This window comes from Mustela erminea, chromosome 8 (assembly GCF_009829155.1).
Source record: "Mustela erminea isolate mMusErm1 chromosome 8, mMusErm1.Pri, whole genome shotgun sequence".
Classification (NCBI taxonomy): Eukaryota; Metazoa; Chordata; class Mammalia; order Carnivora; family Mustelidae; genus Mustela; species Mustela erminea.
In genome coordinates, this window is record NC_045621.1 from 110469948 (window position 1) to 110497122 (window position 27175).

The window sequence follows — 27175 nt, forward strand, 5'->3', positions numbered from 1 at the left end:
CAAGCTTGCTCATGGGGCCGTTGGCAGGATTCAGTCCCTCCTGGGCTGTCAAGCTAGCCCCCCCACCACACCCACTCCGTTCCTTGTTGTGTGGGACTCTCCACAGGGCAGTGTGCTTGATCAAAGCAAGCAAAGGAGAAGTGTCAGAGAGATTACAGAAACAAAACAGAAGTCAAAGTCTTTTGTAACCCGATCCTGGAAGGGATAGCCATCTCTTCTGATAGATTTTATCCATTAGAAGCAAGTCTGTACTTCTAGATCACCTTTAAGGGACGAGATTATACCAGAACCTGAATGCCAGAGGTAGGATAATTGGGAGCCATTTCAGAAGCTGCCCAAGATACCCATAAAGTAGATTTTTCATTTTAGACATTGTAGTTTTAATCTCTAGAAGTCTGACATGGGTTTTCTTATCTTCTGTGTCAACATGTTAAATTTTTCTGGCTTTGTAAGCATCTGGAACACGGTTACAACTTTTAATTGCCTGTGTACTAATTGTATCAACTGGGTTATTTCTGGATCCATTTTATTTCCCTTTTCTTTAGGTGTTGTTTTACTGGCTCTTTATTTGCCTGGTAATTTCTTTCTTTCTTTCTTTCTTTCTTTTTTTTTTTTAAGAGAGAGCAAGCATACATGAGCCAGCAGAGAGGGGAGGGGAAAGGGAGGGGCAGAGAGAGGGAAAGATTCTTAAGTAGACTCCAAACCCAGCAGATACAGTCTACATCTCACCACCCTGAGACCATGACCTGAGCTGAAATCAAGAGTTGGATGCTTCATCGATTGAGCCAACAGGCTCCCCAACTGCCTGGTGATTTCTGATTGGATATCAGGCATCAGGAATTTTACCTTATTGGTTGCGGGATATTTTCTTATTGCAGCAGTTAGCTTTGTTCTGGGACACAGTAAGTTACGTACCAACAGTTTGGTCCTTTTGGGTCTGGCTTTTAAACTTTGTTAGAACTGAGGCAGCCTTACTTTAGTTCTCACTTCACACACTGCTGACACAGAGCCTTACTGCACGTTCTACTAGATGCCCTGTGAATGATGAGGTTTCTCACTCTGGCTGACAGGAACAGAACCAACCAGCCCCCGCATAAGCTCCCCCAATCCTTTCACGTGGCTTTTTTTTTTTTTTTAAAGATTTCATTTATTTATTTGACAAGAGATTACAAGTACGCGGAGAGGCAGGCGGAGAGGCAGGCAGAGAGAGAGGATGAAGAAGGCTTCCTGCTGAGCAGCGAGCCCGATGCAGGGCTCGATTCCAGGACCCCGGGATCATGACCTGAGCCAAAGGCAGAGACTTTCACCCACTGAGCCACCCAGGTGCCCCTCACGTGGCTTCTTATATGCCCGTGCTGACCAGTGCTTGGTGTGAGACTCAGGGGACCGTAAGGAAATCTCTGTAGTTCTTCGTGTAACTCTCCTCTTTGGTACTTTATCCTGCTGATGCCGTTTGCCATGGGTGTGAGGGCTGGCTCAGGGCCAAAGCAGGAGGAAGGGTTAGTGGGGTGGATGGTTACCAGTAGGGGTTTCACTCAATAAGCAGACAGGGGTCATAGTGCTCCTTTTAAGTCCACAAACTTTACGTTTTTAAGAAGTGTTTAAAGATTTTTCTTTAATTTTTCTTAAGTCCATAAACTCTTTTAAGAATCCAATTCAATAGTCACTAGGCACCTACTATACACCAGCTCCTAAGGTACAGACAGAACTCAGACTAATAGGTACAAATATAAAAAATGAAGAAAACCAACACCATAAAGGACATAGCACAGCAGAGGCAAAAAATGGGAACGTGGAAGATCTGTATCTGGCCTTGTCACAGGCAAACAAAGGGGGCATCTTCAAGTCTTGTCCAAGTCATATGTGAGAAGGCTGCTCTCTACAGTAAGCACTTTTCCAGAACACAAAAAATGGAGGATTCCTTTTAACAGTCCATTTTCAAGATCACAGGGCTTGGGTAAAAGTCCACATTATCAGTAGACAGATTACAGAAGAAGAAAACAGTGAGAACCAAGGGCAGAAATGTGAAGATACAAGAAGTATTTGGTATTGAGTATCTCAAGCAGAAAGGTGTAACAGGAGATAAGAATCTGGAAATAATACTGGTTGTGATCAAGTCTCAGACATTTGGGTACCAGCCCATCAGGGTGAGTAATGAGCAGCCCTACAAGCCTTAGTGCATACATGCCTGAGCGCAGACCTCAGATCTGGCGGCTCCCGGCCATTTCTGGGGTTTGCAAAGAGCAGCTAGCTGCTGGCCAGACTATGAGTGTTTGGCCCCAAAAGTCAGCTCAGAGAAGTAGAATTTGGGTAAGGTGGCTCTTGCTGCAAAGCACTCCTGATCAAATAGGTACTGTCTTCCCATGCCTGGTCTGCAGCTGCTTCACAGAACAGCCGTCGAGGTGTGTCTGATGACAGGAAACAGAATGCTGCTGCTGCTGCGGAGCCCCAGGGGGGTGGTGGGAAGGTGGGCAGGGACTCCAAATTTAGAGGCCTTATTTACTTAGCACAGGCTTTCAACACTCCCCAGGTGCAAGTACCATGGCCTATTAGGATAAGCCTCCTCCTCAAAATAACAAGTTATTCTTTGTGACCTATATATGCCTGTGTGTCTCTCTTTTATGAAACATTCCTGCCTTTTCTTTCCCTCTTTTCTTTCATGCCCAGAACAAGAGAGAAAAAGATGTTTCTCAGAATAAAGGAACTAGCTATTAAAGACCCAAGAACATCACACTGCTATTCGAAAAGGAACCCAGCCTCCCAAAAATATCAAAAATGAATCTGGGGAAGAAGTAAGAGGTCACTCTCTCGGAGAAGCCCAATTGTAGGACCTGTGTGCACGGTAGCTTCCTAGGCGTGGATGGCTTTCAGGTGACCGAGAGGACCTGCACACAGAGGTGCCTAGCATGGAAGGCACAGAGGCTAAACAGTGAATAGGCAGCTCTAGCTCTTCCCTCTCTCTGAGCCTTGGCCCTGTCCATGCCTCAACACCAAGAAGCAAATCTTCTTTATCTTGGGGTGTGTCTCCCCAGTAGAGCTCCTCAGAGATGGGCCCCATCATATACCTCAATCCCTGCTACAAAAAGGGCCTGTGACAAGACAGAACACCTGTAAGCAAGAGTGGTCAAATTCTCCACTTCTATTTATTTAGAATATTAAGATAAATACATCTTAAATATTACAAATACTTATATACAGGAATGACCACTGCCCATGATTGAAAAGAGGTCTGGGGGAAAAAAAAACCAAAAATAGAGTTTCCCAACTTTCTTTAAGCCCTGGATGACCCATGAAGACAGAACCAAGGTCTTGATCCATTTTCCTCCACACAGTGAACAAACATTGCCTCTAGATCAGTATGGCCAATGCTAGAGCAAAGAATAAGGATGTGGAAAATCCCTATCTGACGTTGGTGCCAAGGACCCAGCCCTCATCCATGTGACCCTACGGATGTCATTTCCTGAAGCGCTTGAAAAGCGGGTGCACGTGTTTCGTGGAAGCCTTGCTCCGAGCCGAATGGTACTCCATGTACACGGTGTCGTCAGCCCCAGACATGGAGCTCATGGTGCCAAAGCGCCGAGATACCTGCAGGGGAACCCAGCCCACGATTAGCTTCCAAGGGAAAAGACACTCCTTTTATAATATTTATAATCCTAATAAGTTCTGTAATGTTTTTAAGTTTAATAAATACTAATTTTTTAAGAACATTTATTGACCCCTTATTGTGTCTCAGGCATTGTATACATATTTACATGTGTTAATTCATCCAATCCTCACAATTATTGTAATCCCCATCTTACAGATGAGGAAACTGAGGCACTAAGAGATGAAGTAACTTGTCCAAGATCACACAGCTCTTTAAGAGATGCGACTTGAACCCAGGCAGCTGGCTTCAGATTCCCTATTCTTAACCACAATGCTACTCTGCCTCTCTTAATGCCAATTTATAAAAAGAATTTTTCAACGAGGGCATCAGTCCCCCAACACCTTAAGGCTCTACCATTAGGCTCTGAATCATGTGGAAATCCAGAAAGCCCTGGGCATGAATCTTGGCTCTATCTCTTGCTGGATGACTTTGGACAAACACTGAATGTCTGAGCCTCAGTGAACTCATCTGTAAGATGGAGATAGCCTCACCCATCTTGATATAAGTGGTGTGAACAGATATCACACAGGCAATGGTCTGACCCAGAGCCTGGCACACTACTTGTACCAGATTACAAGCCAAGTATGCTGACAGGCACCGATCAACTCCTTCAACAGCCTGACATTAGGTGACTCACTGGTTGGTAGGAATGGCTTTAGCACACAGAGGCAAGAAATTTCCCTGAAGCATCCATCCACAGAAAGTGCCCAGAGGGGGGTCCAGCCCCCACATTTGGGAGAATGGCCTCCGGCTGGAAGAAGAGCAGCACTTCCCCGGGGGACGCTGATTTTCTTTCTTTGTCCCAACCATTGCTCACCTTTTGGCTCTAATATCAATTTAATTTGTTTCCAAAGAACTGACTAAACTGTACTTTTCTCTTGGAAGGGCTAATCAGAACTGCCCATAATGGTACTTTCATTAATTATACCACATTATATTGGCCTGGCACATGGTAGGCATTCAGTAAGTATTTGCAGAATAAATGGATAATTCACTATCTTCAGAGAACTCTAAATGTTTCAAGATAAACAAACTACAATGTGAGCTCATCCTCAGACCCACCTTACAGGCTGGAAGGCTCAGCTCTATAACTGGGAGCTAGAGCTGAAGTGACCTGCCCAAGGCCCCAGATGACGGGCCCAGGCTGCAACACCTCCTCCCACAGCCACCCTGGTGTAAGCCTGGGGCCACCTGTGATATTCTGGGTTGCAACCTCAAGGAATTAACAAAACTTAGACCAGACTGTGAGGGGAACGGAGCAGGAGGCCAGCTACAGCCACCGTGGACTTGGCCATGTTAAACAATATGTAAGGAAGGAAGGATTCGCACCAAAACGCTAATGGGGGCTGTTTCTGTTACTCTCTTCTCTGCAGCTTCCTGGGTTTTCCAAGTTTTTACAAAGGTCACACAGGTGCACGTGCACTCACACACAACTAAGTACATGCGTGTACATAAGACTCCTGTCCTTTGGGAGTACTGACACCTGCAACCTCACCCATTCACTCACCTGGCTGGATCTGGAGCCAAATTCTCCTGCCACCACCTCTTCCTCAGCATCCAGGTCAGTGGCTGCCAGGACTTTCTGTAAGAGCTGCTGCTGCTCTTCTCTCGTGGAAAATGCCAGCTCCTCGTCCTCCATGCCAGCAAGCTTTGTGATCACCTGTAGAGCCGAAAGCCACAGGCCCCATGTCCCCTTTTGTTTTCCCTCTGTTAGGCCCAGCTGAGCAGGTGACTAACAACGGAGAGCTCCGCCCTGGCACTCCAGGGACCAGCTTCGGAGCCATCTGAGACAATGAGCTTAACTACTAACTGGAGGGCAGGAGAGGTGAAGGAAATTCCAGAGAAAACTACTCTTCAAACAGCAGATACATGATCACTTACAACAGATCAACAGGAGCCTCAGCAACTCTAAAATGTCCCTTCTGGCAGTTTTCCATCTTGCACCAGATAAAGGAAGGGACCAAAGACTGACAGGCACAGCCTGCTGCCCTTGGGCAGGGTCTTCCACCTCCTGGGCTTGGCAGCCAGGGCTTCCAGTGGGAGGGAACACTTAGAAATGGGAGCCTGTTGAGGTGGATTTACAAAATTTTTTCTAAGAGAGCAAGAGAACAGCATGGCGGAGATTTGGTTTACCTTTCTTGGGGGTTACTTACTACACTGCCTACATATCCCTGAAGAAAGCCTGGACTGATTGGTGTAGAGGAATTATTTTCCTCCCTTAAGTTCTTCTCGTCATTTTAATTAAAAGAAAAGTCCCAGAAGTAGGGATGTGGCTGAGCCCTTCAAGTTGCCACAGACCTGGAGTACAGATACCTGCCATGTCTGCCCTGGCCCAGTCACTCCTCTGGGAACTGCAGGGTACTGATTCTAGGAACTCTAACCTGGCAGCTCTCGGTAAGCAGTGTTGAAGGCAAGGAAGGCAAGGGCAGCCCAAAACAACACAGACAATCACATGCCCAAGGTGCCTTTCTGTCCAGCTCACCTTTCAAACAACCCAGAACACTCCCGGATTTGGCGCTTGTGTCATCCTTAACTCTCAAGGGAAAAGGAGATATGAATGCTGCCACCATCGCATACTTTTTATAGGTACATAAAAAGGCATCAGGCAAATCCTTTAAAATATGGCCAAATATCCTATCCTCCAGCTCAGCAGGAGAGGTCTGAAACTGTCACTGCTTCTGGCTAAGAAAGGAGGAGCTATTCAGCCCTGACCTCTTGTCTACGGCTAATAATGGGAACTTACCAACACATATAAAAACACATAATCAAAAGCATCTGAAAAGGCAGCCTGTAGTCTTTTGTAAACCAAGAACCTGGGAACCTGCATGTTCTAGGGGCGTCCTTTAGTTACCTGCCTCCAGCACCCCCATTCACTCCCACAAATAAAAATCTTTAGGGACACTAAGTCCTGACATAAACAGGAAGGAGAGCAAACACCTCTGCTGATGGAGGTCAGCCAAAGCTTCAGCATCTCCGAAGCTGTATAACCACCAGTTCGTTGCATGCGGACAGCTCCAGCGTGAGGACCACTGAGGCCCTAGCTCACCAGCTGACTAAAGGAAGGGCTCTCCGAGGTACCTGGAGGGGAACCCCATCGCAGCCTTCCTCATACTACAAATCAGGTCTGTGAACAACAAGATATCCTAAAGCTTTGGCTGACAACCATTGCCAGTACAGGAAAGTAACCCCAAGGGGCTCATGGCAGCACAGTGATGGCCATAGCTCCATGGCATCTCTAGTCCTGCGAAGCTAGCACTTTTCCCACTGACAACTAACATTCTTTTTGTAAGACAACTCTAAATGTTAACAAGTACACAATCCAAGCCCCTTGCTTTCGAGGCGCCACTCTTTGACCATTCACTGTGGGAAGCTGGGTGCAGGAAGGGACCCTAAACAATATTTTCCCTCAAAGTCCCTGGCAACTCATGCCGAGATAAAGGGAACCTGAGGCAGGGCTTCCAATGCCCTAATGTTCTGTGTCTGTCTGAGCTTTGTCCCACACTGGTGCCAATAGCAGTTCCTACTTCTCCTGGAGGCGTGGGTACTAAAAAGAGCCTTAGTTCTATTCTGACCAGAGATCAATTGAATACATACCTTAAAGCTATAACCCTGATCTACCAAAAACCTCTGCCTCTTGGTTGAATAAGCCATTTCCTGTGTGTCCTGGGACACCAATGAGTAGAAGAAGGCATTGTACTCCTCAGCAACCATCCCTTAAGAGAAGAAAGGAGAAAGGACAACATTAGCTGTTACAGTGCCAGGAACCGAGGGTCCAGGGCTCGAAAGTAAGTACAGCCGACCTCTGAACAACATGAGAGTTGGGGCACCACATGTAACTTCTGACTCCCCCAAAACTTAACTACTCAGAGCCTACTGCTGACTGGCCTGCTTACCAATAACATAAACAGTTGATTGACCTGTATGTGTTACATACTATTTTTAGTATAAAATAAGCTAGAGAAAACATTATTAAGAAAACTGTAAAGAAAAGAAAATACACTTACTGCACCACAGTTATCAAAAAAATCCCTCACAGTCCAAACCCATGTTATTCAAGGGCCAACTGTAATGTAGTGGGAAAGCTTTGCAGGCAAGGGGCAAACAGCCCTGACTTTGTTTGGGCACTTCATCAAAATTAAAAACATTTGTGCTTAAAGGACACCACCATGAAAGTAAAAAGACAACCCACAGAATGGGAGAAGATATTTACAAAACATGTACCTGATAGGGGATTTGTATTTGGACTATATATAAATCACATTACAAATAAACAATGAAAAAACAAATGACCTAATTATAAAAAGGGCAAAGGATCTGAACAGACATTTTTCCAAAGAAAATCTACAAATGGCCAATAAGCCCATGAAAAGTGCCCAACATCATCAGTCATCATTTGGGAAATGCAAACCATAATCACAGTGAGGTACCCCCTAGCCCTCCCTCAGATGGCCCGAAACAAAAGAGATAATTACACCAATTGTCAAGGATGTAGAGAAACTGGATTCCTCATACACTGCTGATAGAGTGTAAAATGGTACAGCTGTTTTGGAAGATAGTCTGGCAGATAATTAAAATGTTAAACAGAGAGCTACCACAGCTGACCCAATAATCTACTCCTGGATATATACCCAACAGAACTAAAAACATATATTCACAAAAATTTGCATATGAATTTCACAGCAGTATTCCTAAGAACTGAAAAGTAGAAACAACACAAGTGTCCATCAAAAGAAGAACAAACAAACAAGATGTGTGGTATGTCTGCTCAATGGAGGATCATTCAGCAATAAAAAGAGGGAAGTACTGGGGCACCTGGGTGGCTCAGCCAGTTAAGCAGCTGCCTTCAGCTCAGGTCAATCCTGGGGTCCCAGGATTGGGTTCCCTGCTCAAAGGAGAGTCTGCATCTTCCTCTCCTTCTGACCCCTCTCCCCATTTGTGTGTGCGCGCTCTCTCTCTCTCATATAAATAAAAAAAATCTTAAAAAATACATGCTACTATAGAGGACCCTTTTGAAAACATCACGGTAGTGAAAGAAGTCAGTCGCAGAGGACCCGGACTGCATGATTCTGCATGTATGCCATTTCTATAATGGGCACGTTTATCAAGGTAAAAACAGAGTCATGATTGCCTGCAGTTGGGGCTAGGAGACAAGGAGAAAGGCGTGACTGGCAGTGGGAAAGGGCTTCTTCTCTGCAGTGATGAGAATATTCTAAACACAACCTATGGTGATGGTTACACACTTTGCAATTATATTAAAAACCACTGGGGGCACCTGGGTGGCTCAGTTGGTTAAGGGTTCAATTTGGCTCAGGTCATGATCTCAGTCGGCATCTTGAGATGGAGCCCCAAGTCAGGCTCCACACTGGGTATAGAGCCTCCTTACAATTCCTCCCTCTCCCTCTGCCCCTCCGCACCCGACTGCACACTCACGCTAGAAAGAAAGAAAGGAAAGAAAGGAAAGAAAGAAAGAAAGAAAGAAAGAAAGAAAGAAAGAAAGAAAGAAAGTAAGTAAAGGGAAGGGAACAGAAAAGGAAAGTGAAGGGAAAAACCACTGAATTATACCCTTCCAATGGATCAATTGTATGGTATGTGAACTCTATCTCAATAAAGTTATTAAGAAAAAAAAACAGCTCAAAGAGAAAACCTAGGACAGAATTATCACAGAAACTAGGACAGAGAATACTGTACCCTATAAAAGCTGATGCCTCTGGACTATCTGCAGATTTTTGCTTCACAGTTCAACTGTCAGCACGTTCTGTATCTATGTACTGCCTCTGAATTCAACTGTTTCTTAGTCTTACAAGAGCTCAGAGATGCAAAGAAAGCAGCCAAATACCTTTTCTCAACTAGTATTTAAAAAAAAAAAAAATTCTACTCAAATTCAAAGTGGTTTTCAGGTTAGATTTGTTTCTTTTTTGGGAGGTGGTGAGTAAGGCATAAGTCAGGAATTATATTCCTTTCAGATTATATTCCTTTCAGCTTATAAAAGCTGCAATTTACCCAACAGCTTCCTATATTCTGTTACATAAGGCTCACTCCTCACAAATGCCGGGTAAGACAGGATGTCACTCCCACTCTGGATGTAAAAGCAAGGCTCAGAGGGGCAAACTACCTGCCCAAGGTTACAAGGTTGGCCTGGTGCCCACATGCATGTTCTTTCTACTAACGTGCCCTGCCTCCATATTAAATACAGTTAGCCCCTCTTACACATATTCTAATATAGTACAATTCCAACATACACCCACTAACCTTGTTTCCACTAACACCCTAGCAGTCCGGCTGTCTCCTAGAAAAGGAAAGCAAGGCCTGAGGACAAGGCCTGTGTCCCTGTCTTACGGCCTGCCTAAGGAGAGCCGTAGCCATCTCTAAGCAGCATCTTCAGTGCCTGCCATGCCCACTGTTAGGGTCTGGGTCCTTCTACCACAATAATCAGGCACAGACTCCAACCTCCAGAGTCCTCAAGTGCTGAACATGCACCAGCCTGGCTGCAAGCTGCCACCCAGGGTGGGGCTCTTGCCAGGTGGTGTGTAAGGAAGCCATCCGTGGGTGCCCAAGCCTTCCCCTTACTCCTGACTCAAGGTCCAGGGTACAGCTCCAGCTCCTAGACCGCACTGGTGGCCCAGCTCTGCTTTCTCCCTCTATGTCTACACCATTACACACTTTGCTCCTGGTTCCTCCTACTATCTACCAAAGCAAGCATCCAGCTGAGAGGATATCCATGTGAACCAAGCAGCTGCCAGGGAAAATATCCACATAGCAACCCCAAGGCACAAGAAATAATAAGAACCAAGCAGATCTTGGTCCTTACTCTGGGATCCCTCCATGCAGAATCTACTAGGCCCAGGGGCACAACCTTGCCACCATGAACACATAGGCAGCTTAGCCCTACCCTCTTCCTAACCAAAGTGGTTCAAAAGGAAAGACTTCCTGGAGCAGAAGAGGTAGGACCACCTTTACCTTTTTTGGCTCGGAGCACTCGCCCCAACCTCTGGGCCTCCTGCCGCCGGGAGCCACCATGAGATGAGATCTGAATGAGAACATTTGCTTCTGGCAGATCAAACGATGTGTCACCCACCTACAGAAATGAAACAGCTGTAAGTCTGGGAAGGTTTTTTATTTGGGACAAAGATAAAAAAAAAAATCAACTGGCTCTGAATTTAAACTTTCCAGTAATTAAGAAAGATAATCACCATCCTCTTCTCTCAGTACCAGAGTCCTGCAGATGCAGGCGGTCCTCTAGGACCTAGTGTGAATTCTCCTGAGAGCTTTCCTAAAGAAGCTGTCAAGACCCACAGACCCCATGAGCTGTCTCAGCAACATTGCCAGTATGGGCCCCTGGGGCCCGGAGATAAGAAGGCCCTATCAACATTATCTATAAATGACCCCTCTCCTTTTTTGCTACAGAAATATGTCTGCACAAAGCCATCCATACTCTCCGGGGCACCTCGGTGGCTCAGTGGGTTAAAGCCTCTGTCTTCGACTCAGGTCATGATCTCAGGGTCCTGGGATCAAACCCCGCATCGGGCTTTCTGCTCAGCAGGGAGCCAGCTTGCCTGCCTCTCTGCCTACTTGTGATCTCTGTCTGTCAAATAAATAAATAAAATCTTTAGGGGGGAAAAAAAAACCATCCACGCTCTCAGCTGGAGGTCAATGAAACCACTGGCATGTGCAGGACACATGACCTGGTAGGGGTCACTGTCCACACATGGATGGGTCTGGCTCCAGGTAACGGGTTCCACTTGAGGGTTCCTACCACCAAGATTCCCAAGGACATATCACAGTTTGGCATTACTGACCCAGCCATGGTCACCTTATTAGTAAATCTCATTTATTTTGAGCTTTGGTTCTGTTCTAATCTGAATGACCACTCTCCACTGTTGGGCCACAGCTTCTAAGAGCATCACCAAGCTGGGCCTTCATGAGTTTCTATCATGCTTATATTCATCACCCACCATCAGGACACACGAGGAGCCAGGAGAAAGGCTCCCTACAGGCCACAGCAATCTCTAGCTCCACAAAGAGAACCTCATCTAAACGCCTACTTTGGCCAGAATAGGTAATGAAAGTTTCCCCCCTTAGATAAATAAAATATAATTTTAAATCCCCATATCCCCAAAAGAAGCAGGAAAAATCTCAGTCAAGCAAAGAGACTTTACAGATTATCCACAGAATATTGAGGCCTGCATCAGTTCCTCCTACCCATCAGGAAGCATTCCTCTGTCCCCAGACACAGAAACATGGGAATGAAAACTGACCCGTAATGTCCCTTCAATAAACATGAATTCAATGTCTAGAAATCCCCCAGTGTCCCCCTAGCCTGGGGGACACCCTGCATGCCACACAGACCTTGGATATGAAGATGGTGTTGATTTTGGGGTTGTGCTTGAAATTCTGGAGTATCTGCATCCTCTCTCCTTGGGATGTAGGACCATAGATATAGGGTCTAGAGAAGAATGAAGCTGTATTAGGAAGGCCACAGAATCACCCCCTCAATTATCCTGAAAGCACATCAGGGGATAGGAAGCCTCCGCAAGTCTCTCTCCTCCAAGAATATCAAGAGGAGGCCCATAAAAATGAGTGGCCACAGACCCTCAGCCAACATTCTGGTCATCATTCTCTTTAGGATTCCCTCCCTTACTTTTTCCTTTGTTTATGCTTTCTCCTGAGTCAGCATCCCTCGATCTAAGTTTCATGTCTACACAAGTAGTGCTAACACAGAATCCAGGGGGACTGTGGCCAGTGAAGACACTGCTGGTGATTCCTGAGAAGCTCTTTCTAGATGCAGGGCCATAGCTGGGATGCTGGCCGAGTCAGCTTGGCCTTCCTGGCCCCTGGCCCATACAGTCTGACCTCGGCTCTACCAGGGTGCTCACTTGTCCTGCCACTCCAGATGCCAACTTCTGCCCACCTTTGGAGCCCAGCTCAAAGATGGTGTCCCACCAAAGCAGTACAAATCTAGCCCCTAATCCCTGGGCTGAGGATGACCGGGCTCCCTTTCTATATGTTCTGACCTCTGAGTATGACCACTAAGTCTGACTGTCTTACCTGGTTCCTAGGACTGGGGCCACAGAACCAGACCTTTAGATCCTAAGAAGTTCCTGAGAGCTTCAAGAGAGGAAGAGGAAACAAACAAACAACAAAAACGGAGCACTTCTGTTCTCTGGCTTGAGAAAAATAAGCTGCCTGGCAATAACTCCAACTTTTCAATTCTTACTTGTTCAGCCTAATGGCATATTCCTTCAGGGCAAACACATTGTCAGCAAAGACAATAATCTTGTCATTCCTCCTTTCATGAAACTTGATCAGAAACTGGCAAGCTCTGAATTTGTTGGGGTTCATGGTGTACAGCAAGATTCGTTTCTTGGTTTTGATTGCCACATACTCCCGGTAAAATTCAGGAGACATTGGGCACCAAACCTGTGGCACAGTAAGAACCAAGGGTCAGTTTCCACGCTGAAACATCACATGACTAGAAACTTTTGAAGACCATTCATTTAGCAGCACTAGCTTTAAAATAAATTAAAAAAGGATACCTGGGTGGCTCTAGTCGGTTAAGCATTAGACTCTTTATTTCGGCTCAGGTTGTGAGATCAAGCCTCACATCAGGCTCTAAGCTGGGCTTGGAGCCTGCTTAAGATTCCCTCTCCCTCCCTTTCCCTCTGCCCCTCCCCACTTCCTTCCTCCCTCCCTCCCCTCTCATCCATCCATCCATCCATCTATATATATGTAAACATACACATACAAATCAAATACCTAATGGTGAACCAGGACACTCTCATATTTATCTCTTAACACATAGATTTTTAAATGCATTGATATCCAGGGAATTACTTTTACAACAGCTCCAAGCAAGGGAAATCAGGTTCTTAACTAGGGGTCCAAGTAATCCCTCCTGTGTAGACCACCCCTTCACACACAAGTCTATGCACAGCACTGCTATGGAGAAACGCACTCATACTGCCCAACTCTGTCTATTGAGTCAACCTAGCAGGGCTCCATCTCACGTGACATGAGCTGAAGGCAGACACTTAACTAATTGAGCCACCCAAGCATCCCTAAAGACTTATTTTTAAGGCAAAGCTAAACAAAAAGATGAGAGAAATTTACACAGGAAATAAAATAATAAAGGGAAGCGAAAGAGTGACAAACCCAAGTTCCACAAGCAGGGGGAGGAGAGAAGCAACTGGAGAGGAACAGGGGGGCTCACACATATCAGCAATGCTCTGCGTCATAAAATGGGTGCCGATTATGAAGATGAAACTACAGGGTAGGGAAGTTTTCAGCAGAGCAAGTCCACCTGCACAGGTTCTTCACACTTACCACTACCTAAGGGGACCCCTTCTGCCCTTCCAGGACAGAGGCCACCCTACCCTAGCCAGTGAGTGACAGTCACTTCAGAGTGCTGTTGTTCCTGTGAGAAGACTTACCTCTGAACATTTACTTCAGGCATTTCACCTGTGCAGGTATTCACTACAGAATAAGATTGGGACAGTGAATTTCCCAGTGTGTTCAGAAATAAATGATCTAAGTCACAGGTGCCTTCTAGGGGCATCAAAACCAAGAGGCTTAGACACTAGGGTGGGTCTGGACAGTTGCCCATACAGCACCACCCAAAAATCCCTCAAGGGGGGATGGGTGGGAACAGTCTGAGGTGCTCACTCCCAGAGAAGAGGAGGACCATGGACTCTGGAGTCAAACCAGTCTGAATTACCACCCCGACTTGAGCACTTACTGATTGTGTGCCCCTGGAATGTGATTCTGCTTCCCGAGTCTGCAGAGTGGGAAGAACACTGCCCACCACACAGTGGGGATAAGGCAAGAGGATGAGGTGGCAGCACTTTTCCACAAGTCCTGACCTGTGTATCTGCCCATGGGGAGCGGACCTGATCCCTTTTCCCTGAACCCTGGGGGAGTCCCTCCCTTGGAGACAGTCCTGGGCAGGAGCCAGCTACCTCAGCGCACTGGACTTTGGCGATGTAGCCGTTGTTCTGCAGCTCCATCCAGTTGGCTTCATAGAGTTTGGGCCCAATCAGAAAATTTAAATCGACGATTTTGTCATCTTCCCGGACAAGGGTTGCGGTCAAACCCAGCTTGCAGTGGGCCTGTACGATGGTGAGCACCCGTCGGAACATCTTGGCTAGGAAGACAATCCGTGCATTCACACTGTCATTTTTTTAAATGCTCAAGGACCATACCCAGCCTTGCAACTTCACACTGGCTTGGGACACTACGAGGGCTAACCCCCAGGTTTCTGAATCACAGGAATCTGGCTCTAGACAAGACTGACTAGTCAAGAACGCTTAATCATCACTTTCAGACCTGTTCAAAAGAAGGAAGAAAAAGAGAACATAAGGGAGAAATAGCTTTAGGGAAGCTCCAAGTTAGGGAACCCCAGGATCCTTCCTTGAAGCAGTTAAGCTACCAGCAGGAACACAAATGGCAATTTGAAACATGACCTACAACACTTAAAACACCACTGAGATCTAAAGGATGCAAGGAATTTGCTCATCCTAAAACTTGTACCCAGATTACAGGAAGATGGCTGGGGAAATGGGGGATCAGAGGAATGATAGGAGCTGGATCTGCCTGGCTTCCCACCATCTTCCCAGAGACCAAGGAGAAAACAGAGAGACATGAAACCCCAGGCACCCTGACCTGCCTTGGAAACCCCCTTCGTACTTTTCCAATTAGATTAATCTCAACCAGCAATCCTGTCTTTCTCTCTTTGGAATGTTATAATTCTTCACACAAAAGTGGGTATGAGACATTAATTTCAAAAAACCCGACCGTGGGTTTCCATGAGCTCATCTTTTAAAAATCCTTATGAATGGGGTAGTCATTACTAGCTAGATATTTCCTCTTATTTAAGGCAAGAATCAGAAAAACTAGAGCCAGTGATTCAAAATCATTACCAATATAGCACAGTAAGTTCGTATTTGGGAAATGAGTTTGTCACCCAAGGAAACCATTCTGCGTCTCCCTCTAGTGTGGTTACAAAGGAAGGAAAGCCTGCTTGACTATTTACTCTACCCATTGTTCCCACACTTTTTGTGTGTTTTGTCTGTGACTCTACTCCAAACTCCCCCAAATCCTTCCACATTATATAATCTAGGAGGGAACTGTTTATTCATGCTGAATAAAATAGAAGAAAGATTGACAACTATCAAAAATTAATTAATTAATTAATTGATTGAAATCCTAATACTCTGAAAGAAGGTTAAAATACCTGAGTCATGCTTATCTTCTAATGCAATTAAAGGTGAGGTTAGTGATACCACAGAAACAGATGTTAACTATTTGAGGAAAGAGGGTTCAGACTGCACCAGAACACAAGCCAAAAATGTCCTAATAGCAAAACAGCAGACGATTGCCTAACCCCAAGTACCAGGTCTTCCAAGCCTAACATGGTTTGCACATACACTTGGAAGATGAAGACCAGAAGCGCAGTTATGTCTGAGGACTGTGCTGTCCAGAAAAGGGTAGCCTAGGACCCCAGACCAGGTTTCTCATGTCATAAGGGCATGGCAGCCAAGGCAATGGAGACACCGACCTAATGCTAGGGCCAGGGAGGCAGCACCAGACAGCCCAGAGATTCTATCAGCCCAAAGGAAGCACGAGTCTTGACCCTGCCTGGACACTCTGCAGCCAGAAAGAAGGCTTTCCTGTGGAATCTGCCCTGCAAACAGGTCATGTCCCACTACCACATTCTCTAACAGCCATATGGCTATCAGGAAGAAGAACTCACATATGATATAGTGCATGGCTTGACAAATCTTTACACAGATACGTGCCTGTGAAATCACCCAGGTCAAGATAAGTCTCTCCTCTGACCCCTCCTGTCAATACCAGCACTCTCCCTCCATGCAACCACGATCCAACTTCAGTCACCCAAACTCTGTATAAACAGAATCACAATACACACTTTGTAGGTATGACTTATTTCACTGTATGTTATGTCACAGTTGTTATTTAACATTATTTGTGTAGTATTTTTGTCCCTCCCACTTCATCTCCAGTCCAAGCACAGTGCCTGACACTTAGTGGGTTCTTAATAATTACTTGCTAAAATAATGAAATTGGCACAGTGTCTTGCATGCAGTAAGCACTTAATATATGTAAATCCTGCAGTTGTAAATTTCATATTAATACAGTGACCCAAGAGGACTCTTTATGGAAGATGTATAAAACAACACAGCAAACTAACTTTTTTTTTTTTTAAAGATTTTATTTATTTATTTATCAGAGAGAGTGAGCACAGGCAGACAGAGTGGCAGGTAGAGGCAGAGGGAGAAGCAGGCTCCCTGCTAAGCAAAGAGCCTGATGCGGTACTTGATCCCAGGACGCTGGGATCATGACCTGAGCCGAAGGCAGCTGCTTAACCAACTGAGCCACCCAGGCGTCCCAGCAAACTACCTTTTGAGATAGATCTCAAAGATTTATCTTTCTACCTAATCCAATGTGATAGACGTTTAACAATCACAAAACTTACTGTGATTTACTAGGATTCCCTTATTTAACATCGGCTCTCTGGCCCAGCGAGTGTGGCCAAGCCAAGGGGCTCACAAGATTGAAGTCAGAATTCTTTATAGCGGGTGCCTGGGTGGCTCAGTGGGTTAAGCCGCTGCCTTCGGCTCAGGTCATGATCTCAGAGTCCTGGGATCGAGTCCCGCATCGGGCTCTCTGCTCAGCAGGGAGCCTGCTTCCTCCTCTCTCTCTCTCTCTCTGCCTGCCTCTCTGCCTACTTGTGATCTCTCTCTGTCAAATAAATAAATAAAATCTTTAAAAAAAAAAAAAAAAAAAAAAGAATTCTTTATAGCTATTGGTTTTACTCTCCTACCCAGCCAGAGACAAACTGACCCAGTGAACCAGGGAAGAAAGAGACACACATAGACACCCACGGCAAGAGTGAAATTTTGTGGGGGTACACTTCTGTATCCTCATCACCAGACAATCAATCCCAAGCCTGATAGCCAACCTCTGGGACCGGAGACACAGGCTGAAGAGGAACATAAACATAAACTAAATACACACTCAAGCAGAAAGCTTCAAGTTTTCCCAAACTTCAAACATAGCCTCCAGCTAAACCACTACATGGCAATTTCAAATTCATCTGTAGGATGTGATTCTCTAGGTCACCAAATTCCAATCCAATCAGACCCAACGTCCCCTGTTCCCAAACTTTTTTAGTTTTTTAATTAGCACACAGTAAAACTGGTAAGTGGGTGGGTAGGATTGGTTCTATAAATTTTAACACACATACGGATTTGTGTGACCACCACTATAATCAGGATATGGGCCAACACATTACCCCAACATTCCCTTGTGCTCTCCCTTTATGTCACACCCTCCTCAACCCCTGGCACCCACTGATCTGCTCTCCATCACTATCCTTTAGGCTTTCTAAAGGCACCATACACTATATAACCTCCTGAGATGGGTTGATTTCACTCAGCACATACCTCTGGAGATTTATCTAAGCTGTTGCACGCAGCAACCATGTGTCCTGTTTCATGGCTGAGGTAGCGTTCCAAGGGAGGGATGGACCCGTTTGTCTGTCTGGTCACCCACTGCTGGGCATTCTTCAAAACTCCAGGTTTTGGAGACTCTGACTAGAGCCACTATAAACATTCAGGAGCAGGTTTTTGTGTGAACCTAAGCTTTCACTCTCTAGGATGTATGCCCAGGGGTGGGCCTGCTGAGTCATATGCCAATTTTCTAAGAAACTGCCCAACTTTCCCACAGTGACTACATTCTGAGATTCCTCTGGTGATACATGCCAGCTGCTCTGGTCTCTCATTGGTATTCATTATTGTCAGTATTTTTTCACTGTAGCCACTGTTATGTGTGTGAAGTGGCATCTCATCTCATGGTATTAATCTGCATTTCCCTCAGGGCTAATGATGTGGAACATCTCTTCCAATGCTTCCTGGCATCTGTACACTCTGTCTAGTGAAATGTCTATTCTTCTCCCTTGTCCATTTTCTAACATCTTTGCTGCTGTCAGAATGTCTAACTGGCAATCAAATGATTATGTCTAAAGCCTAACTCCCACTCAGCACTCTTCAAACCTGTTCCTTCTATGGCTTTCAACATCTCAATTAATGGCCACTCCTTCCTTCCAATTACTCAAGCCCAAAACCTTACTATTGTCCTTGATTTCTCTTTCTCTCAGATCCCACATCCAGCCTGTCAGCTTCACCCTCACAACACATCCAGAAGTAGATTACCTTTATTCTTACTCTTGTGGGGATCCTAGATGGATCCATGCCTCTTTAAGTCTATTTTCAGTAGAGCAGCCAGGACAGTATTTTTATAGACATAAATGAGATCATGTCATCCTCTGCTCAAATCCCTCAAATGGCTTCCCACCATAGTACAAGCCAAAGACCCTAGAGTGACCTATGTGGTCCTATAGCATTTGGCCCACACTCCATCCTGTCTGCCTCTCTCTAACCTTAGCTTGGACTCTTCTTGTCTATATCCCTCCCACCACATGGTCACCTTGCCATGGTGGACCATGGGTTGGACCATGCCAAGTACTCTCCCACCTCAGGACTAATGCCCTTCAACCCAAAAGACCTCTGATCCCTAACCGGCTTGCTGTGAACACCTCTAGTTATGTTCAGACATCCAAAAGCACCGGAGAGGCTCTCACTGCACTGAAAAGAATGGATGCTAGGGCCACTTTGGCCATATTTTGAATATTCTATGTGAAAATGCCTCTGATTTCATTTATTAAGAGAAATCTCTAATTTATACTTCTTAACTTATCAGGGCTTTCCCCCTTCACTTGTTTCATCAAAAATTATCTGTCTTGGGGCGCCTGGGTGGCTCAGTGGGTTAAAGCCTCTGCCTTCGGCTCAGGTCATGATCTCAGGGTCCTGGGATCGAGTCCCGCATCGGGCTCTCTGCTCAGCGGGGAGCCTGCTTCCTCCTCTCTATCTCTCTATCTCTCTGTCGTCTGCCTCTCTGCCTACTTGTGATCTCTCTCTGTCAAATAAATAAAAATAAAAATCTTTAAAAAAAAAAATTATCTGTCTTGATTACTACTCAGCAATAAAAGGGAAGACACTATCAATACATGTAATAGGGATAAATCATCATGCAAAGTAAGACCAGGTACACATAAGAAAATACGTACTATATGATTCTATTAATAGGGTATTTCCAGAAAAGGCAAATCCACAGAGACAGGAAGCACCTCAATGGTCCTTAGGGCTGGGGTGAAAGCACTGACCAAATTGAGTATGAGACAGAGGTTCTAAATCTGGATCACGGTGACAGCTGCACAAGTCCACAAATTAACTAAGAATCGAACTGTATGCTTATAAAGGGTGGATTTTATCAGTGGATCAGTATCAATATAGCTATTCTTTAAAAAAAAAAAAAAAGATTGCCTGCAACACTTGGAGAAGTAAAGCTTCTATAATATATTAAGAATCAATACTTCAGGCTTCAAATAAAACGAACACCACTACAGCAAGGACTTCAGTGCTCCTGGTGCAGTTTTCATGGCACCACAAACCGGTGGGTTTAGGGTAAACTGAGCTGCAACAGTAAGATGGAGGAAAGAGGGAAATACCATTTTCTGAATGATTACTCTGGGCCCATGACTGAGGAAGCCATGAAGGGATACACCCATCCACCTCCCACCCTCACGCCCATCCCCATAAGCTTATGATTTATTTTAAAACTCGAAGCAACAAAGCTTTCTAGCAAGACAGTTATACTACACAGCAGTCCTTCCCTCAACCCAACAAGTGTAAATCAATTTCTGTCCCTGCAATGAGCAGGCAGCTCAGCTCTCAGTCTCCTTACCTGGTATGGTATGGACTTCATCCAGGATCATGAGGCCCCATTCCTGAGTTTTGAGCCACTCCATGACTCGCTCAGCCTCCCAGGACCTTTTGGTGGTATGGCCCAGCATGGAGTAGGTGCTAATGGCAATGGAGCAGCCTATGGGCTTGTCCTTGGCGTCGGAGGTGAAGCGGCAGATCTGGCTGTCGTCAATGGTGGACCACATCTTGAATTGGGCTTTCCACTGCTCCACAGACACAGCGGAGTTGCCCAGCACCAGACAGCGCTTTCTCACAGTGCATGCAGCTGTCACGCCAACCAGGGACTTCCCAGCACCTATGAGAAACCAAAGGCCAGGTAGCAATGGATACAGACAGACAGAATGACCCATCAACACATGAATCTGGGCGAATTACCTGTAATAATCCTCACAGCTGATATTCTGGGGCACTTACTGCTCCAGAGCCTGTTTTCTTTCTTTCTTTCTTTTTTTTTTTTTTAAAGATTTTATTTATTTATTTGACAGACAGAGATCACAAGCAGGCAGAGAAGCAGGCAGAGAGAGAGAGGAGGAAGCGGGCTCCCTGCTGAGCAGAGAGCCCGATGCGGGGCTTGATCCCAGGACCCTGGAATCACGACCTGAGCCAAAGGCAGAGGCTTCAACCCACTGAGCCACCCAGGCGCCCCAAGCCTGTTTTCTTTCTTATAAAAAGGAGATATGCCCAGCTCATGCCGAATATGAGAATTAAAAGAGACAAGCCCTAGGCCCTACTCTAACATTTTCCATGAATTCAGTTCAAATGTTGAAATCTCAAAACAAACCAGAGGTGAGTGACACTCTTATTGTTGCCATTTTGAACGTGAGAAAAGGAAAGCTGAGGATAATGTGCCAAGCCATGGGGAGGTGGCGCTGCTGGGGCACACGGACTACACATTTGAGGGCTCTGTAAAAGGCAGCTGCAACCACAGGGCATGCTGGGCTGAAAGCTCAAGGCGGACATTACTGACACAGACAGAAGTGAAATTCCAGGGCTTCCAAGTTTACTATCACCCACCATTTGAAGATCAAGATAAAAATCAAGCTCTTCCTTTAAACAGAAATTCTTTTCTTACCAGGTATGTCCATCAACATCTCCCAGGCTGATTTAAACAACAACAAAAAAAGAAGAACCTAAAGGCACCGGCCTCTCCCCTGGAAATTCTAACCTCCTTAAGTCTGAAGAAGGGCCCCCAGGTGAATCTGTTGTGACCTCTGGCCAAGAACACTGGTCAGGACCTGACATGACTTAGGACAAATGATATCAGACAGGTAACAAGGGGACTATACTGCCCCTTCTTAGACATGTCCACTGTAATAAGCCATCCAGGAACAGGCAAGCAAAGTTTCTGTGCTAGGAGGTCTCTATATACACACGACTCACAAGACTGATTACAAGGAACAAGACCCTAGCCCCAGTGTTTAAAATAGCACCTTCTCCACCTCACTAACTGCTGATCCTTCCCTCTTCTCCAGTGCCCAAGGTCTGACACTTGGCTTAATTTGTTTATCCTCCGTCTCTCTCTACCACCAAAACAAGCTCCATGAGATCAGAAGTGCTATTCTATCCACCAATATATCTTCACCGCTGAGGTCAGCACTCTGCATACCACAGGCACTCAAACTTTTGTTAAGTAATGAATCAGGGAGCCATCTGACCTTCACTGCTCCCTGTCCAGGTGTGATTTAGAGAAAGACACACACAGGAGAGTGAAGGGAAGCTGGCAGACCAAGACAGAAGAGCCTGACCACCTTCTTCACGCAGGTGCCACTCACCACAAGGAAGCACAATGACCCCAGAACGGGCACGTCCATTCCCAAACATCTTCCGCAGGCTCTTCTCCTGATAAGGTCTAAGGACAGCTGTGGGTTTCAGGTCAATGTTGATGTCAGGGTTAACAGAATCATTCCGGAAGTCATATTCTGCCAACAAAGGGTACTCCAGATGGATGCAACGTTTCTGGAGTTCCTCAATCATTTCCTGGGGAGTGAGCATGAAAGAGGTTTTATAATCTTAAATCCAAACCAAGCTGATAAACTGTACATAATCCAAGGGGCCATTTCCTACATCTCTCTAGGACTGCCACACCAGCCTGAGGAAAGGACACTCAGGACTAAGTCAGTAAGGAGGCTACAACCCACAGATGTCAAAAAGGAGAAAGCAATACAGGAAGAGATGGGGACCTGGTCTCCTACACACTGCAGAGACCATGCAGGGCTGGGCCAGCTTAGGCAGGGATACATTCACTAACCTGCTTAACTTCAAAAGACACTGTCTGGGTCTCTTCTTCTTCTTCCTCATCCTTGTCCATTTGTTCATAAAAATCAAACAGGTCCGTGGGGATGTCGGATTTACTCTGTGGATCTGTCACCCGGGAAGTGGAAGGCCCACCACTGCCTTCAGCAGTCTTGGCAATCTGTAAGAGCAAGGCGGGTCTACGGCCATACCACCCTGAACGCGTCCGATCTCGTCTCTAAGAGCAAGGCGGGATCCAGACCTCTGTATGACAATAAGCCCTCCTGCTACCAGGCAAGAGCCAAAGTTGCAAAGGGAACCGCAGCTGTAAGAAGACTGTAGGGTCCCAAGGTTGCAAATGCTACACTAACCATCCTTGAGAGAGCTGACATCCCAAATGCTCCCACCCCAGAGGGTGACCCAGGAGGCCACATACGGCAGACTTGCTGGTGAAGGTCTCTGTGATGAGCTCTGTAGCCTCCCCCTCAGAGTTCCGTAGACGGCATTCCCGGATCACTGGATCCTGGAGAAGATGCTGGATGACATCAGGGTGGGAACTTTCAACAAAATACCTGCAAGAAGCGATAAAAGAGGTGACTAGTGACCAGTACACCATTTCCAGAACGTTCTGCTGCTTATTTGATCAGATGGTCTGGAAATAGTGGCTGTGTGCCTTTCTCTGCTCTTACTCTCCCACAGCCTTGGCCAAATCTGAGCTATGAGCTACTGGCCAAGATATAGCAAATAAGAAGCAAAACCCTGCTTTAAAGTCAAATAAGGAGGGGTCTGAGTTCCAGCTCCACTGCCAGGGGGAACACAGTAGCCAGTAAATAAACTGTCACTTCACTTTGCTTATTCCTTTTATCCCCTTGCTCATGAGAGTAGGTGCTAGTGAAGACAGACGGTTCACAGACATGTGCTCCTTGCCCCCTTCTATGAGCAGAGTGAATGTGCCACGGGTGGGCCTCTCACAGAATCCTTTACCTGTTGTGCTTCAGGACCAGCTTGACTTTTCCATAGCTGACAGTACACAACTGCAAGGAGTGACATCAAACAGGCACAATTAGCAACACGAAACTCATTCAGGACACATTCACTAATGGGCATGCATGTCTTACTACTTTACCAAGCAAAGAATTCATTTTACTTTAGGAAAGCCCAATGTGCAATACTAAAGATGTTAGTCCTACCTAAACTGAGCTTTTTCTTATTAACCTCTACTTTTGAGAGTAAAACCTTGCTCTTGCCTGGCTCTTTCTGATACACATCCCTTGATTTATAAAATGCTATACAAAATCTTTCTTTTATTTTCTTTTCCCCTTTCTTCTCCATTCCCACAGGCCCCACCCTAACCCAACAGTTCATCCAGCCACACCAGCATTATTACAGCAGCCAGCACAAAGCTGGCAGAGTGAGGGTTCAGTAATGGCTGCATAAATTAAATGCAAAGCCTCCCAACCTCCTCACCAACGTTCCTATTTCCCCAACTAGAATGTAAGCTTTTTGACGGAAGAGAATATAGCTAAAATCTTCCAGGTTCGCAACAATCTTCAGAATGGAACGCAGGAGAGGTTGTGTGGTGGCCATGGAAATTTGACACTCGGGCTGTGACCTGCCCCTGTTGCTGCCCTTCTGGATCTACCACTGTGTTGTACCAACACCTACATTCCTGCAGGCAGCTCCCAACCAAGACTGAGCAGAGACAGTGCGCTGATACAGGGTTCATTCCAGCAAGGTGCAAGCCCTTCTCCCTACACACCTTTCCACATTAGGAGAAGAGAAAACTCTCACCAGAGCCCCTGTCGGCTTCTCTGAGATTGGATGCTTTACTGTACTGGATGCCTGTGGCACTCACCTGCCACTCCAGATTTGGGGGTCTAAATCCAACTCCCTTTAGAACAGCCAAGGACAACAAACGTCACTGTCCATCACTACTGAATGGCATTCATCTATCTCTTAGGACAAACCCAAGCATGTTCAACTGCTCTTCATATGGAACCCTAGCCACTTCAACACTTGGAAGTTCTTTTTGACGTTCCCAAACAGAATTTGTTGACCACTGGTCCCATGCAGTATTCAGCCCTAGAAAGTTTACCAGTTATAACTAGTCTACTCAGCTGCATTACAGAACACTACAGACTGGGTGATTTACCAAAAGAAACATTTCCAGAAGTCGACAACCAAGTTGCCAGTGATTAGTTTCTAGTTAAGGCTTCTTGGCTACCTTTTCAGGTATGTGCTTGTTTGACCTTTTCCTTGTGCACATACAAAGAGAAAGAGAGCACATAAACTTTCTGGTTGACTCTTCTTAAAAGGATGCTAATCCTACTGGATCAGGGCCCCACTTCTGTGACCTCATGCAACCTTAATTACTTCCTTATTCCAAATATAATCCACATTCGGAGTTACGACTTCAGCATATGAGTTTTGAAGGAGTTTTGAAGTTTTCAGCCGAAAACACCATTCACTTTAGGTTTCATTCCCAAATAACCCTGGCCAAAAGGGCTGAATTAGTATCCCCAGTGTATTAGTACCCATTGTATCAGAAAAGTTCATGGAGAGTGTGGCCTCAGCATGACCACCACTCTGGATCCAGAAGAGTAGAAGCTGGGGTAATCAGTTATGCGTGCTCCCCACATGAGATCTGAATGGCATTTTCATGACTGCCACAGGCTCACAATGTGTAGCATCTGTTCCCACTATTATTACATTAGCAAGGAAGGCAAAAGAGCCAGCCTTAGCCTCCACTTGCCTTAATAAATTGAATAATTCCATCAGGGACTCCTGTCTTGCTGAGCTTCCTGAGGTACTCGGTGATGTCACTAGTTTGTAACCCAACACTGACAGCTGCATACAGGGAGTAGGCAGTTAATTTGTACTCATGCACGTGGGTTGGTCGGCACACTGGCTCTGCAATGGCCACCAGGAAGTCTTGAGCATATCTGTAAACTGGAGAGAAGGCTTCTAAGAAGATGTGGCCATCAGGAGCCTAAGAAACACCAAATGGACACAACAGACAAAGAAATTAATGAGTTGCAGAGAGTATCAGACTCCTTCCCAGATCATTATCCAGAAAAGAGAAGCTGCCCACAAAGTGATCTTTAACTCCCGGGATGTTTTTGTAAAGACCTACTTTAATCGGATACAAGGAATGAAGAGACTAGAACAGGTTTCCAAAGTCAGTAGCTGCTTCCCAGTGTTCTTCACAGGGAAAGCCCACCTCATTGGCTATCCTCAAGGTAACTTTTGGCCAGGTTCTAAATGAATGTAGAGTATTAATTACTTCAAGTTAAGCAAAAGAGCTGCCTAGCATGTATATAATTTCCATTAATTTTTTTAAATGGGGAACTAACATATTACACAGTACATGGCATTTATTTGGTAATAAAAAAGTATTTCGACGCATGCGGTAGAAATAGAGGGAAGGTGAGTCAGAGGAGGGCTGGAGATGAAGGGAGCCCAAGTCTAGCCAGCACATGTGTGCCACACCTGCGCATTCCTATATACTCCAACATTATGTATGAAAGCTCTCTCCCGGCCAGCTCTGGAGAGTAGTACTCTGCATTTCTATTTTGGGTTTACAAACTCTCGGTCCTGCCCTAGGTGAGGGTATGCTTACCACCCAGAGAGGCCTCGAGGTGTGGTCGTCCTTCAGCGGCATCTGCAGTCTGTAGTCCTTGGCTCCATATTCATCCACTTTGGTGCCGGACTCATCCACCTGCTTCCCGGCCGCCGAGGGGACCGCTTCCTGAGAGTCGTTCCCAGGGACGTCGTCTTCATCTTCTTCCTCATCCTCGTAGTGCCGCTTCTTGGATTTCTTCTTATCTGCAGGTACGGACACAGAAGTGAGCCCAGCAGGAGGAAGCGAGGGATCTCTCCGCACTGCCTAGAGGCATTTCGAGGAAGCCTGGTAGCTGCCGTATTTCACAAACGCCACACACTCCTACCCAAGAGCCACCTGCGTGCTGCTGGCGTCCTCTCCCTCAAACGCCTCCCACCCGGCCCACGACACAAGGCGCCCAAAGGTCAAGGCTCTCCCCTGCCCCAGCGGCCTGTCCCGACCGCATGTACAGTCCACGAGACACTGGGGGGTCGGCAGCCGCTGCGAAGCCCAAAGCAGCTACGACACAGGACAATGTGGACAGCGAACGCAAGCAGGCTCGGGCGCCCGCGCCACGTCTCACCGCGATCCCCCCGGTCTCTTTTGCCCATGGCCACGACAGCACCTAACAGCCGGTGCCTCCGGGTCCCTGCGGCGGATGTTCTCAGGGGAACTTCCCCTTCACACCGGAAGCTCCTTCGGCAAACGCACAGGAAGTCCCGCCTCTGAGCCGCGGGTCGCGGGGTGTTCGGGAAAGCTTCGCGACTGCGTTTTCTCCGTTGGGTTCTTCTGCCGCAGGCCCTTTCCCCCTTCCATTCCTTCCTGTAGTTAGTCAGTGAAATATTTATTGGGCATGTT

The 27175-nt window shown here is 46.1% G+C and overlaps 1 protein-coding gene across 3 annotated transcripts; it reads right to left on the bottom strand.

Moving 5' to 3' along the window:
• Positions 1-1587: 1587 nt before the first annotated feature.
• Positions 1588-27016, bottom strand: ERCC3 (ERCC excision repair 3, TFIIH core complex helicase subunit). Of its 3 annotated transcripts, none has more exons than XM_032353966.1 (15): positions 26901-27016; positions 26336-26541; positions 25469-25705; positions 23701-23750; positions 23153-23288; positions 22733-22897; positions 22257-22461; positions 20465-20779; positions 14599-14783; positions 12861-13063; positions 11993-12089; positions 10604-10721; positions 7241-7359; positions 5154-5306; positions 1588-3585 (listed from the first exon to the last, which is right to left on the bottom strand). In XM_032353966.1, the coding sequence occupies exons 1-15, from the start codon at positions 26926-26928 to the stop codon at positions 3454-3456; spliced, it is 2349 nt and encodes a 782-aa protein (XP_032209857.1). In that variant the 5' UTR covers positions 26929-27016; the 3' UTR covers positions 1588-3453. The 3 variants fall into 3 exon arrangements, with proteins under 3 accessions (XP_032209857.1, XP_032209858.1, XP_032209859.1); XM_032353967.1 differs by lacking the exon at positions 26901-27016 and adding an exon at positions 26664-26894; XM_032353968.1 differs by lacking the exons at positions 1588-3585; positions 5154-5306 and having other exon boundaries at positions 7245-7362; positions 10606-10721.
• Between the last annotated feature and the right edge of the window lie 159 nt (positions 27017-27175).

Excerpts from the sequence above, each read along its gene's own strand:
- ERCC3 (XM_032353966.1), bottom strand. The coding sequence starts at position 26,928 with ATGGGCAAAAGAGACCGGGGGGATCGCG. Across the intron at positions 23,289-23,700 it reads CTGGTCCTGAAGCACAACAG|GTATTTTGTTGAAAGTTCCC; the intron begins GTAAAGGATTCT and ends CGCTTCTTGCAG. Across the intron at positions 5,307-7,240 it reads ATCAGGGTTATAGCTTTAAG|GTGATCACAAAGCTTGCTGG; the intron begins GTATGTATTCAA and ends TCGGCTCTACAG.